Below are 13924 nucleotides of genomic sequence, written 5' to 3'. Positions count from 1 at the left end.
TTCTTTTCGTCGAGTGCTGCTTTCAGTTGGTCTAATTGGGAGCAGTACTTGTTGGAATGAATCGTTTGGTTTTCTGGAAGAAGCTCATAATAGAGGACTCCTTTCCAATCCCACCATATACAGAACATCAACATCTTTGGTGTGGTTGGTGGTGGTTCATTTCACTTGCCCAAGATCTCTTCCATTCCACATTATTGTACAGTATCCACTTTTCATTGCCCATCACAATTTGTTTTAAAAATGGAACATTTTCATTATGTTTCAGTAGAGAATCGCATGCAGAAATATGGTCAAGAAAGGTTTTTTGCTTAACTTATGTGGAACCCAAACATCAAAGCTATTCACATAACCAAGCTGGTGCAAATGATTCTCAACGCTTGATTTGGATATTTTGAGTATGTCGGCTATCTCCCTCATGGTGTAACGCTGACTGCTCTCAATTATTGTTTCGATTTGATTGCTATCAACTTCAACTGGTCTACCTGACCATGGAGCATTATCCAGTGAGAAATCTCTAGCATGAAACTTCGCAAACCACTTTTGACACGTTTGATTGATCACAGCACCTTCTCCATACATTGCACAAATCTTTTTTTGCGTTTCACTTGCTTTTCTACCTTCTTGAAATAAAGCATAATATGACTAAAATGTTGCTTTTTTTCTTCCAACTTCAATATTAAAATGGCTATACAAAAATTCACCAATTTTGGTAAGTCTTTTTTAAAATGCATGCTGATATAACAGCTGTCACATACAATCTAACAAAATTGTTTCGAATGAAGTTAAAGACACTAAGTGCTACTAGAGCCATCTTACAGAAAAAACGGAATGAACCTTTTGGCCCACCCAATAAAAGAATATTTTATGACTGAACTGGATTTATCCCAGGAATGCTAAGATAACTCAACACCCCAAAATTTGTTTTATCATATTAAAGATTAAACTGGGAAAAACTCTAGTTATTTTAATAGATGGTCAAAAACATTTATAAAATCCAATATCCATTCTTGTTTAAATGCAAAACAAAAATCTGCAACAGTAAAGTTAAATTTAACCAACAATACAGGGAGAATAGGTGTACTGATTTTAACAAATGTAAATTGGCTGAGCTACCCTATTAAAAAATGGCTATTGACTAAATTTTTAAAAATTTTAAACTCAATCTACAACCTGTAAGTTACAAATTAAAATTTTTCACAGCTAAAAATTATCTGTGGACAAACAACAGAAAAGATAATTATGAAGTCATCCAACACATTAACTAAGTTTCATAGCAATAAAGTATTAGAACTAAACAAGGTTGCTATCATACAGTAGGAGGAAAGTTATCAATGAAAACTAACAATGAATAAACCAAATTACATGTAAAAAAAAAGAAGTCAGAAGAAAAAAATGAAAGAAATACAAAGAAAAAAATGCAGAAATATATTTAGATGCCTTAAGATCCAAATTTTAGAACACCACATATTAGGTAGACAAAGAGTAAGTTGTAAATGTATATAATTAATAAAACATATTTAGCAAACATATGGAGACACCTAACTGAAAGGGCAAAATAATTCTTTCCTCCATATTTATCTCTCTGGATATTTATCTTAATTATGGTTGTTCCTTGCTCTCTCATTTTTTTTTTCAACCTATATAGTGTCTGTGACACAAGGAAAGCTTTCAAAGGTACAATCTGTTGCAAAAATTATTTATGAACCAAGAAAGACACATGCTTTAATAACACAAAATTTAAAGGGTTTAACCAAACAAAAACTTTAAAATATTTTCTTCAATATCGTCTGGGTAGACAAGGAAATAAAAAATGAAATGTTTCAAAATGAGAAGGAAAAAAAAAGCATAAATGATCAAAATATAGAAAAAATAGTAATGAAAAATAAAGTACAAATTAAAATAACTAAGATAACAATAAAATCAGCTAAAATTAAGTGTTAAAATCTAATCTTTACAGTGCCTTAGGGAAAAAAAGGTACATTACTAGAGGTACTAAAACCAATAACAAAAATGTAATAATGACTATGTAACCATTGCTTCTTTTAAGTCCGGCAATTCTACTTTGGGGACTATAATCCCAAGGAAGTAACTCAAAAGAAAAAAGGTAATTTACACAAAAATATCTAACACAGCACAAGGAACAATCAAATGCTTAACAGAAAATTTAAAATAGTTATTTTTACATTAACATTAATATTCCTAAAGAAAACATGTAAGGAAATTCCCTAACAGTCCAGTGGTTAGGACTCAGTGCTTTCACCAAGTAGCCTGGGTTCAATCCCTGGTCAGGGAGCTAAGATCCACAAGCCAAGTGGCATAGCCAAAAAAATCAAAAAAACAAAAAAACAGCACGTGAAGGAAAAGTCAGTCTGAAACAAAGGGGAGAAAATGAGTTATTAAATCAAACCTTGGCCACACCTATTCAAGGAGTATACTGGGAGTATACAGACAGAATCATTCAAGGCTTGCAACAGGTGTGTATGTACCTACTGTGGACATGGATTCATTAGCCTGGTGCCATTAAACATTCTGAACCATGCAAATAACTAACAGTTCAGATTCCATGATCAGCAAGCCATATTTACATTATAATTTACTTTCTTAGGTAGAATGCCTATAAGGAATGTATTGATCTACTCAAATAAGGGTTCTGATTCATTTGATTTGGTTCTCATGATATATTTAGTAGTAGCATTCTTATTTATACACAAATCTCTAGTGAATCTGTTTAGTAGAAGTCCATCTCTAAGAGATAGGCCCATTTCTGGTACAGAAAAAACCAATATGGAGTCTGCAAAGCCAAGGGCAAGATCTAGGAAGACAGTAGCAACGTCACCAAGGAATATACCACCTAGGGAAGTCTACTGGCAGGCAATAGCTAGTCTTCCCTGATAATACCAAATCTTACTATGTCTTTCCCACCCCCCACTCCCAGAATTCAATACATATGAAATATTGACAACTCATGTTTATCCAGGAAGACGTTAATTGATTTGTGGATAAAAGATGGATAGAAAAGAAGTATAAAACAATTAAAATTACTATCAGTCGACAACAATGAATTTATATTTCAGAAGGTACCTACTGTTTGGAACTACTCAGTAACAGAAAGATGTCACATAGTCTGCAGCTAAGTGGGAACCCCCTTCTTCACCCCTTACCAACATTTACTTACTACTCCTCTAAGGAAAAGAAGAAAACATGTTCCAAATAGCCCCACAACTGAAATCCTGGGCAACTATAAACTTATCCTAATGCAAAATCATGTTTTATATGGCAAATACAGAATTGAATTTCTTTAATCTGTCTGATCCTAAAGGTTTGTTAAGATAAAGAATTCGGAGGAGAGAGAGGAACAAATGAGGAATGGGAAACAATGCAGATCAAAGCCCAGGACTTTCCTAGGAAGATTTCTGGACAAGAAACAATCAAGCCTCATCCTAAAATGTTTAAATTCAAGGTTAAATTGATCTAGGAGCTCACCTCACAATACGCCAAGTTAAAGAAATCTGAATTATACAGAAAGTAAAATTTGAAGAAGGTGATATTAAGTAGACAAGCTATCTTTATGATACTAAAAGGAGAGCCTGTTTACAAAAAGACAGGTACCCTGGAACACCATCACATCCCCTCTCCCTCCACAGAAATGTCTTGAAAATAGGTGGTTCAGGAAAACCCAACCCATTCAATGATGAGTAAAAAGTATACAATCTATAAGGACACCATAAGATTAAAAGAAAGCAAAGTATAACATAACTTAACATAAGAAAAACACTCAGAAAAATGTTGTCCCAGAGAAAATGAAAATTGTATGCATACAGTTTTTTATGGACTTAAAAAACATAACAAATCAATCATCTCTATCAAAGACAGAAATGAAAGCAGAAATACAAGAACTCAAGGAAAAGATGGTAAGAAAACAGGAAATGACACACAAATAGATGAAACTCATGAAAGAAGCAGAAGAAAAAATATAATCATCACAGAATGAAGGCAAAACTGGAAGAGACATAAGGGTAAGTAAGTATCTTGGAAAATATGGTAAAGGACATAGAAAAAAATTTTAACTGAACAAAGTAAAAGAAAATAAAAGGACTTAAGATAGAATATAATACAGAAGAAAACCAAAGAATCTAAACATAATTTGTGTTTCTAAATTATGGAGTCCCTAACGAAATTTAAATAATGAAATAGAAAAAGATATTTAAAGGTTAATTCAAGATTCAAGACCCAAAACAGTCAAAATAAAGATGTATCCAAGTAAAGTCAATAAACTTCAAAGATAAAGGAAAAAAAAAAATCTGTTAGGTAGCCTGTCAAAAAGATCTAGTTGTTTATGAGGGGGAAAAATCATGCTCTCCTCTGACTTGTTCATAGAAACATTCAATGCCAGTTGATCACATTAACAAGTTCCTTAAAGAAAATGTGGGGTGGTGGTGGGATGAATTGCGAGACTGGGATTGACATACATACACTAATATGTATAAAATAGATAACTAATAAGAACCTGCTGTATAACAAACAAAAACAAAAAACAAAAAAAAACCCTCAGTGACTTTGGTGTTTGATAAAAAACAAAAACAAAAACAAAACAAAACATATTCAAAGTGAAAAAAAGAAAATGTGAACTGAAGATTTTATGTCCAGCTAAATCTTCAAGTATAAAGGCTATGACTAACAGTCTGAGCGCCCAAGAACTCAGGGAGTATTGCTTCAATGAGTCTTTCTTGGGAAAACATAAGATAAAAAGCTTTGGCCAACCAAGAGATAATTAGGGCAACTATAGTAATAGAACTGATGTGAACATTTAAATATATAGAATACAACTAAGACACAAATGTGACAGATGACCTAATGTCAAATACCCAGAGAGAGAGATAGAGAGATAAGAGAGTGAGAGAAAGGGAGAAAGAGATATAATACAACTTTAAAAAAAGGTGGGGTGAGGGAAGAACTTCCCTGGTAGTACAGTGGTTAAGACTCCGTGCTCCCAATGCAGGGGGACCACGTTCGATTCCTGGTCAGGGAACTAAGATCCCACACACTGCAACTAAGCCCGCATGCCCCGAGAGCCACACGTCGCAACTACTGAGCCCACGCACTCTAGAGCCTGCACACCGCAACAAGAGAAGCCCAACGCTGCAACGAAGACCCAGCGTGGCCAAAATAAATAATAAATAAATAAATAAAATTTTAAAAAAAGATGGGTAGGGAATGGGGGGAGAAAATGAGAGGAAGAAGTAGGCCAATAACTTCATCCATTATAAATGCCAAAGGATATCATATAATACAATGAAGTTTTATTTGAAGTTTAAGCACATTTAATAGTACAAAAGTATATTATTAAGTAAAATTGGGTTGGGAGAGAGGAAATAGACTAACTTTACCATTGCTCATACACGGTCAAACATTACACAAAGATATACCACAAAAATGAAAACAAAATATAACAAAGACAGAAATTTTAACATCAGTCTAGGTAGAATTTGGGTCAAAAAGCAATAAACAAAGCAAGGATGAATATTTCATAATGCTAGAAAGTGCAATCCCGAATGAAGATATAACATTGATGACTATGCACCAATAAACATAGAATAAACATTCATAAAGAAGAACTACTGGAAAGAGTAGGATGCACTGTCAGTTACAGACTAATTTACCTCTCTCATAATTCATGCAGATTAAAGTGACTAAAATTATATAAAATTACAGAAGACCCAAATAACATGCATAAAATGGATATATTTGATATATATCAAATTCTACACCCTAAAATACAAAATGTATCTTCTGTTCAAGTGGATGGATCATTCACAGAAACTGATCATATACAAGACCACACAGAAAATTTCAATAAAAATCAAAATAATACAAATTAGCATTCTCTCACTACAATGTAACTGAAAATTAATGACCACAAGACGTCTTTACCACCTAGATATGAATGTTAAAATTCTCAATTAAACAACTCTTCAATCAATGAGGAAATACAAATATACTGCTCAGCATCAAGAAAATAATCATAAAAACATTACATATTAAGAATTACATTAAATTAATAACTTAGGGAGAAGTGATATCTTTATGATGTTAAATCTTTTTATTCAGGAACTTGTCTTCATTTGCACAATTCTTTTTTTTTTCCTTTTTTTGGCCATGCCACAGGGCATCTGGGATCTTAGTTCCCCGACCAGGGATCGAACTTGTGTCCCCTGCAGTGGAAGTGTGGAGTCCTAACCACTGGACAACCAGGGAAATCCCTGTACAGTTTATATTCTTTTATTATTAAATTTACAGCAACTAAATATAATATAATGGAAAAAGGACATTTACATTCTATCTGGTTATTATTTTTATATAGGAAATACATTAATTTCTAAATATTAATTTTGTATCCTGCTACTTCCTGTTTACAGAGGTATTTCAATTGATATTCTTGGATTTTCCTAATATTCAATTATTTAATCTGCAAAGGTGACAGATTTATCCCCATCTTTCCAATTTTTGTAACTCCATTTTCTTTCTCTAGTTTTTTTTTGTTGGTTAGCACCTCCAATACAATGTTAAATAGCAGCCGTAAGACATAGTTGTTTTGTTCTGGACTGTAAAGGGGATGCTTTCAATGTTTCTCTTTTAAGCATAACAGCCTTTTAAATAACAATTTTCTAAAGCTTCCCTAATTGAAACACAAATTATCCGAATCAGTTAGTACCAACACATTTGGTGTGACACACAAAAAGTATTACCTGTAACATTTTAATTATTTTTCTTTTCAACTTACTTTATAGTATCTGCAAAGCTGACTCGACGAGAGTTTTTCTTATTTCTCAAAGCATTGGATTCCTAAGGACAGAGAATATATGGTATGATTTTTTTTTATACGGTATGATTTTTAATAAAACCACTGTGAATTAGGTCTCCAAGATTATGATAGACAGAGACCAGTTCTTATTCTGAATTAATGTGATATCATTAATTTTCATAATTAATCTGATTCTCCAAAAAATTCCAATATAGAAGCGCTTAACATGAATATGATTTTCAATGTGAAAATAAGCACAGTGACAAAAACAACATATTTAAGGAAGGTGATTACTATCCCTTACCTTTTCTCTCTCCTTTAAATGAATGGTTATTTTGCAATTAAGTAGAAGAAAGACTGGGAACAAAACAAGTGATATGTTGCCTATTATGGTAACCTTACTATACTATTTTCAAGATTAAAAATTTTTTTAATTGCGGTAAAATACAATTCACATAAAATTTACCATCTTAACCACTTTTAAGAATTTTAATTTTGGGGGGTGGTGGTGTGATGAATTGGGAGATTAGGATTGACATATATACATTAATATGTATAAAATGGATAACTAGTAAGAACCTGCTGTACAAAAAAATAAAATTAAAAAAATTTTTTTTTAATTTTATTGTGGTAAGAACACTTAATCTACCCTCTTAACAGATTTTTAAGTGTACGATACAATACTGTTAACTATAGCAGCAATGTTGTACAGCGGATCTCTAGAATTCATTCATTTTGCATAACTGAAACTTTATACCGTTGATTAGCAACTCCCCATTTCCCCCTCCTCTCTGTCCCTGGCAACCACTGTTCTCTTTTCTGCTTCCATGAGTTTGACTATTTTAGATACCTCATATAAGTGGAATCATGTAGTATTTTTCCTTCTGTGACTATTTTACTTAGCATAACATACTGAAGCATCTTAACTGTTTTTTTAAATTATTTATTTCATTGCGGTGCATGTGCTTCTCATTGCGGTGGCTTCTCCTGTTGCGGAACATGGGCTCTAGACGTGCGGGCTTCAGTAGTTGTGGCTCACGGCCTTAGCTGCTCTGCGGCATGTGAGATCTTCCTGGACCAGCGATCGAACTGGCGTCCCCTGCATTGGCAGGCGGATTCCCAACCACTGCGCCACCAGGGAAGTCCTTAACTGTTTTTAAGTGTACACTTCAGTAGTGTTAAGTACCTCTATATGGTCGTGCAACCAATCTCCAGAAATCTTTTCATCTTGCAAAACTGAAATTGTACATCCATTAAACAACTCCTCCTTTTCCCCGCCAACCTCCCCACAACCACAATTTTACGTTCTGTCTCTATGAATATGACTATTGTAGGTACTTCATGAGTGTAATTTATAAAGTATTTGTCTTTTTGTGACTGGTTTATTTCACTTAACATAATGTCCTCAAGGTTCATCCACGTTGTAGTATATATCAGAATTTCCTTCTTTTTTTTTTTAACATCTTTATTGGAGTATAATTGCTTTACAATGGAGTGTTAGTTTCTGCTTTACAACAAAGTGAATCAGCTATACATACATATATATCCCCATATCTCCTCCCTCTTGCATCTTCCTTCTTTTTTTAAGGCTGAATAATATTCCATAGACACCACATTTTGTTTATCCATTCATCTATCAAAGGACTCTGGGTTGCTTCCACCTTTTGGCTACTGTGAATATCACTGCTATGAACAGTGGTATACATATCTTCAAGACCCTGCTTTCAATTCTTTTGGGTATACACCCAGAAGTGGAATTGCTGGATCATATGGTAATTCTATTTTAATTTTTGGAGGAACCACTGTTTTTTACAGCAGCTGCACCATTTACATTCCCACCAACAGTGCACAAGGGTTCCAATTACTCCACATCCTAGCCAACATTTTCTATTTTCTGTTTGTTTTCTGTTTTTAATAGTAGTCATCCTAATGGGTATGAGTTGATATCTTACTGTGGTTTTGATTTGCATTTCCCTAATGATTAGTGAGCTGAGCATCTTTTCATTATAATATACTACTTTTATTTTCCCTCATCTTCCTTAACAACGGCAAACATTTTTACTCACGTAGATACCAAACACAAAAAGCAAAAGACAAAAACAAATGAAATACATAGAGAATTTTAACTGTGCTAATTCTGGATAACTGAGGACAAGTTTTGTTATAACAAAGAATCATCCACTCTGTTAAGATCTTTGGCAGACACTACAGGCAGCTTTGAGCTTAATAATGACAATATTATGGACATAGTAAATACTACTATATTTCTTACTAAAAACCCCTGAAATTTGTGTGGTATATTGGAAAGAGCACTGAGTTAGAAATTAGGAGATTAGAGCTCCAATTTGAAGTTTGCCACTAACTGTGTGGGCTTAGACAAAACATTTAACCTCTCTGGACCTCATATTTCTCATCTATATAATGAAGGAACTAGATTCAAGATTAGTATTGAGGTCCTGTTGTTTTTAAAGCTCTATGAGTCTATGAATCTGTCATTTACTCATTCAAACATTCATTAAATTAAAAAAAACCACACATACCAAATCCCGTGCTGAGTGATGGAAAAAGACTGGTAAAGGAAACAATACAGTCCTTACTCTAATGCGGATTAATGGTGAAACAGATTAAAACAAAAAATCCACAAAAATATAAAATTCAAAGTGTAATGAGTGGTGTGAATAAAAACTATATATAAAAAAATAATTTAGCCTGATAATTATGGAAGATTTCTTTGAGGAAGTACATTTAAGTTGAGACCTGAAGGATTAGTTAGTAGTCAGATGAACAGTTAGGCAGAGGGAAAACATTCTAGGCAGAGCATGTGCAAAGGCCCTGAGGCAGGGAAAGGCTTGATGTATTTGAGAAATAGAAAGATAAGAGAGGCAGAAGTAGTATAAGCACTCAGAATTATATGGTCTCCAAAACTATATGCATTTCATCCATCAACAAAATGTACTGAAAGTGAACTATATACCAGGCATAATATATTAAAAAACACATAACGAAGTCCTGACTTCAGAGAGTTCTCAATTTAGAATGGACATTAGTAAACAATTACAATAGAAGATGTTAAGGGATGATTTTCTGAGAGAAATGATACCAAAACTGAGTCTTGAAAACAAATAGGAATTACCAGAGAAACAGGACTACAGGCCTTCCCTGGTGGCGCAGTGGTTAAGAATCCGCCTGCCAACGCAGAGGACACAGGTTCGAGCCCTGGTCCAGAAAGATTCCACATGCCACGGAACAACTAAGCCCGTGAGCCACAACTACTGAAGCCCATGTGCCTAGAGCCCATGCTCCACAACAAAAGAAGCCACCGCAATGAGAAGTCTGCACACTGCAACGAGGAGTAGCCCCCGCTCGCCGCAACTAGAGAAAGCCCGTGTGCAGCAACGAAGACCCAACGCAGCCAAAATTAATTAATAAATTTTAAAAATAGAGGACTACAAATATATGATAAACCAAGTATGATAAAATATTAATTATAGAATCTAGGTAATGACTATTATAGAATCTAGGTAATGACTATATGAACATTCACCCTAAAATTCTTTCTACTTTTCAGTGTGTTTGAAAAAAAAATTTTTAATAAAATATTGGCAGATAAACGAAGAATGAGGGACTAGTCATCTAGACAGAGGTAACATCACATGTAAATACCTACAGGCTTGACAGTTCATGTCTGTTTGGGGAATGGTAAACAGTTCTGAATGGTGAGATACATGTATGAGAGTGGCAAGAAAGAAGTCTGGAAAAGCAAATAGGGGTTAAAAATCAAGAGTGCCAGCTTGCTCAAGTGTTTGGATTTTAACCTTAAGGCCATGGGATGCCTACTTGTACACATGCAGTTGAGAATCATTTATGACATTCTCCCTTCATATAGCTAATAAAGTTTCTAACTATTAAAAATATCACTGACAAAAAAAAATATATATATATATATCACTGAGGGCTTCCGTGGTGGTGCAGTGGTTGAGAGCCTGCCTACCAATGCAGGGGACATGGGATCGTGCCCCGGTCTGGGAAGATCCCACATGCTGCGGAGCGGCTGGGCCCGTGAGCCATGGCCGCTGAGCCTGCGCATCCGGAGCTTGTGCTCCGCAATGGGAGAGGCCACAACAGTGAGAGGCCCACGTGCCGCAAAAGAAAAAAAAAAAAAAAAATCACTGAAAATAGTCATCTATAAAGCATTTGTACCAGAGACTTACCTGAACAGTTTCATTCCCATTCCCACCTCTGAGGTCCTGAAGAGGACTCCTTGGGGGTTTCAAAATCTAGAACAGAATTATTCAAGAAAATCTGCATTTCAAAATCTAGAACAGAATTATTCAAGAAAATCTGCAATGTCTATTAATAATCACTTCATTTCAAGTTATACCATGAGCAGAAAGGTAGAGATGCTAAAATTCCTGTAAAAACCTCTAAAACTCCTCAAACTCATATTGCTCAGTGGTATACTTTGTGGCTGCTTTAAATATTTGGCATCTATTCCCTTCTCCTTGCCCACATTCCCCAATTATTTTGCCTACTCTCATCCCATGTGGTCTCAGTAAAGCTCTACTCCAACTCTACGGTTCAACAGGTAGCCCTGGCTGAGAACAATCTGCACATGGTATTCTTTTGTCAATAGTGACTGGTTTGGTAATGAGGACTTGACCCATATCAAGATATGGTCAAGACAATCAAGGCAACAGGATTCAATCCTGAGTATTCTGTTTCCTTTGTGTTTTATCCTGAGGAAATAGACACTATTTTTCATGTAGGACTTGAACCTGGAAGTTGGGAGAGCTAGATGTACTGTAGTAATCACAGAGGGAGAGCCCGTTCTGATAATGGAGATTACCCAGAGAAAGGGATCAGAGTATAAAAAATGAAATCCTAGTACTGGTGATCATGTCCAGTACTTTCACCATAAGCATATTTGCCACAGACATCTTTGCTGCAAACATTTTTGCTGCATAACTAACTGGCCATAAGGCATTTCTGCTATAAAAGATAAAAGAGGGACATTAAAGAGGACATAATGAAACATGAAAAATGAATAAGAAAGTTAAAGACTTTATTGCAAGATATGAAATACTTGAATACATTTAAAATGTGTGTAGATTCATGGCAATACTGAGCAAATAACTGATTTTATTTTGTGGGTTGTACCTAAGCACTTGCCTTCTGTCTTTTGCTCATAGTATTTTATACATTTTTTAGTTTATTGATTCGTTCCCTTCATTTGGCATCGCGCTTTTTCATTTTCATTAAAATTTCTTTCTTCATTAAGACAAATTATCAGTTTCCAAATACTAGGATACATATTTGTAACTGAGCTTTGTATTGCATTATAAAACGCTTCCACACTGTTGTTTGTTCTTGGCATAATGCCATATGTCTGTTGAGAGATGTTCCAAAATTCTGTGGGAGAAATGGGTTCAACTCTGCCTTGGAGACCTTGGCATATCTCAGATTTATGTAATATAAAAATGAGAGTACTGCATCAATGAAGAAATGAAATCAAACTATCAATTAGTTATTTAACCTTTACAGCTAAATTGCACTGCTGCCAATTAGTTATGTGGCAAAAGTGTTTGTGGCAAAGATGCTTACAGTGAAAGTACCCTACAACCTCTGGTGCTACTGTTGGAACACCTGATTGGTTAAATTGTGCCTAACATCATCCCTATCTTTGGATTTTTTCAATTTCATAACCCAATAAATTTTGTGCTTAAATTGGTTTGAGTTGGATTATTGTGTGTCTTGCTACAGCTTTGTACACATTTAAATATATTTTTTAAACAGCTTTATTAAAGTATAATTTACACAGCATAGAATGTATTAAATTACCATGAAACCCATAAAATAGGAATTTTAGTATATTTACAGAATTGTGTAATCAGGTTAAATTTTTTTTTTTTTTTTTTTTGTGGTATGCGGGCCTCTCACTGTTGTGGCCTCTCCTGTTGCGGAGCACAGGCTCCGGACGCGCAGGCTCAGCGGCCATGGCTCACGGGCCCAGCCGCTCCGCGGCATGTGGGATCTTCCCAGACCAGGGCACAAACCTGTGCCCCTGCATCGGCAGGTGGACTCTCAACCACTGTGCCACCAGGGAAGCCCAGGTTAAATATTTGAGTCTTTATCCAGAGAGCAATAGAAGCCAGGGGGGTTGGGATGGTGATGTCATTCAAAATTACTGTGGTATGTAGTCATTATTCAATAAAAGGTAACAATTATTAGCTCAAATAGGTGTTTCTTACTGAGGAATGTCGTCTTCTAACAGGTCTCTCTACATTGTCACTGAAAGAGGAAAAAAAATTTACATACATAGCGGTAAAAAACTGAATTTCTAAAACCCATCATTACAACATCCCTTACGTGCTTTTAAATTGGTCATCACTTAACACTTGGCGTCACTTTCACTTAATAAAATTTATATTACAAGACTTAAATTCAGTATTTAGAAAGTCAGTGTTTTAAAATACATATGGTATACCATAAGACTATCTCTTGAAAAACAATCAGTAAAACATAATTTACCATATTGATTTATATAAGCATAATTATAAGATAAATGGACCAAAAGAAAAAAAAAAAAGAAAGGGAATTCTCTGGCGGTCCAGTGGTTAGGACTCAGTGCTTTCACTGCTATAGCCGTGGTTCAATCCCTGGTCAGGGAACTAAGATCCTGCAAGCCGCAGTGCAGCCAAAAAAAAAAAAGAGACAAATGGACCATAAATCAAGAGACTCTAGTTCTGGTTTTACTACAGTGTGATTTTTAGAGCAGGTTTTGAATATTCAACTGGCTATGGTAGCCAAACAGACAACTTAGTCTGGTTTCCTTCCTGCCTGGTTTGATCATCACAGCTGTTATGTACTCTGCTCAGGTTAGTTGTTGCCAAGCAAGAATATGAGCCCAGTGTTGCACCACTTGACTTTTCAGGAAAAGCTGAAAATCTAATTATTGTATGAAATCTTGAAATTTTGGCAATTAATTCAAAAATTAAAAAACATTGTTTATTGTTTAGACAATTTTTTCTTTGTCATATATATATATGCCTGTAGGCTGCAAACTGCCACTAGTTTGTGATGCCAACTTTAGACAAATCATTTCATTTCTTCAGGCCTCAATTT

General features: G+C 34.8%; 1 protein-coding gene and 1 long non-coding RNA gene across 2 annotated transcripts in view; one reads left to right on the top strand and one right to left on the bottom strand.

The window, feature by feature from the left end:
• LOC113608041 (uncharacterized) overlaps positions 1–13924 on the top strand; it is a 542162-nt gene that overhangs the window by 505658 nt on the left and 22580 nt on the right. The window lies entirely within an intron of this gene.
• Positions 1–13924, bottom strand: part of KNL1 (kinetochore scaffold 1) — a 63554-nt gene that overhangs the window by 44033 nt on the left and 5597 nt on the right. Inside the window, 3 exon segments of the mRNA XM_027083905.1 lie at positions 6782–6843; positions 11014–11079; positions 13051–13090. Coding sequence (XP_026939706.1) covers positions 6782–6843; positions 11014–11079; positions 13051–13090 — 168 coding nt within the window.

Source organism: Aethalodelphis obliquidens, unplaced genomic scaffold (genome assembly GCF_003676395.1).
Source record: "Aethalodelphis obliquidens isolate GAN/ISIS:26980383/991018 unplaced genomic scaffold, ASM367639v1 scaffold51, whole genome shotgun sequence".
Classification (NCBI taxonomy): Eukaryota; Metazoa; Chordata; class Mammalia; order Artiodactyla; family Delphinidae; genus Aethalodelphis; species Aethalodelphis obliquidens.
The sequence above is the reverse complement of the archived record's forward strand: the minus strand, read 5'-3'. Positions and strand labels throughout refer to the sequence as shown.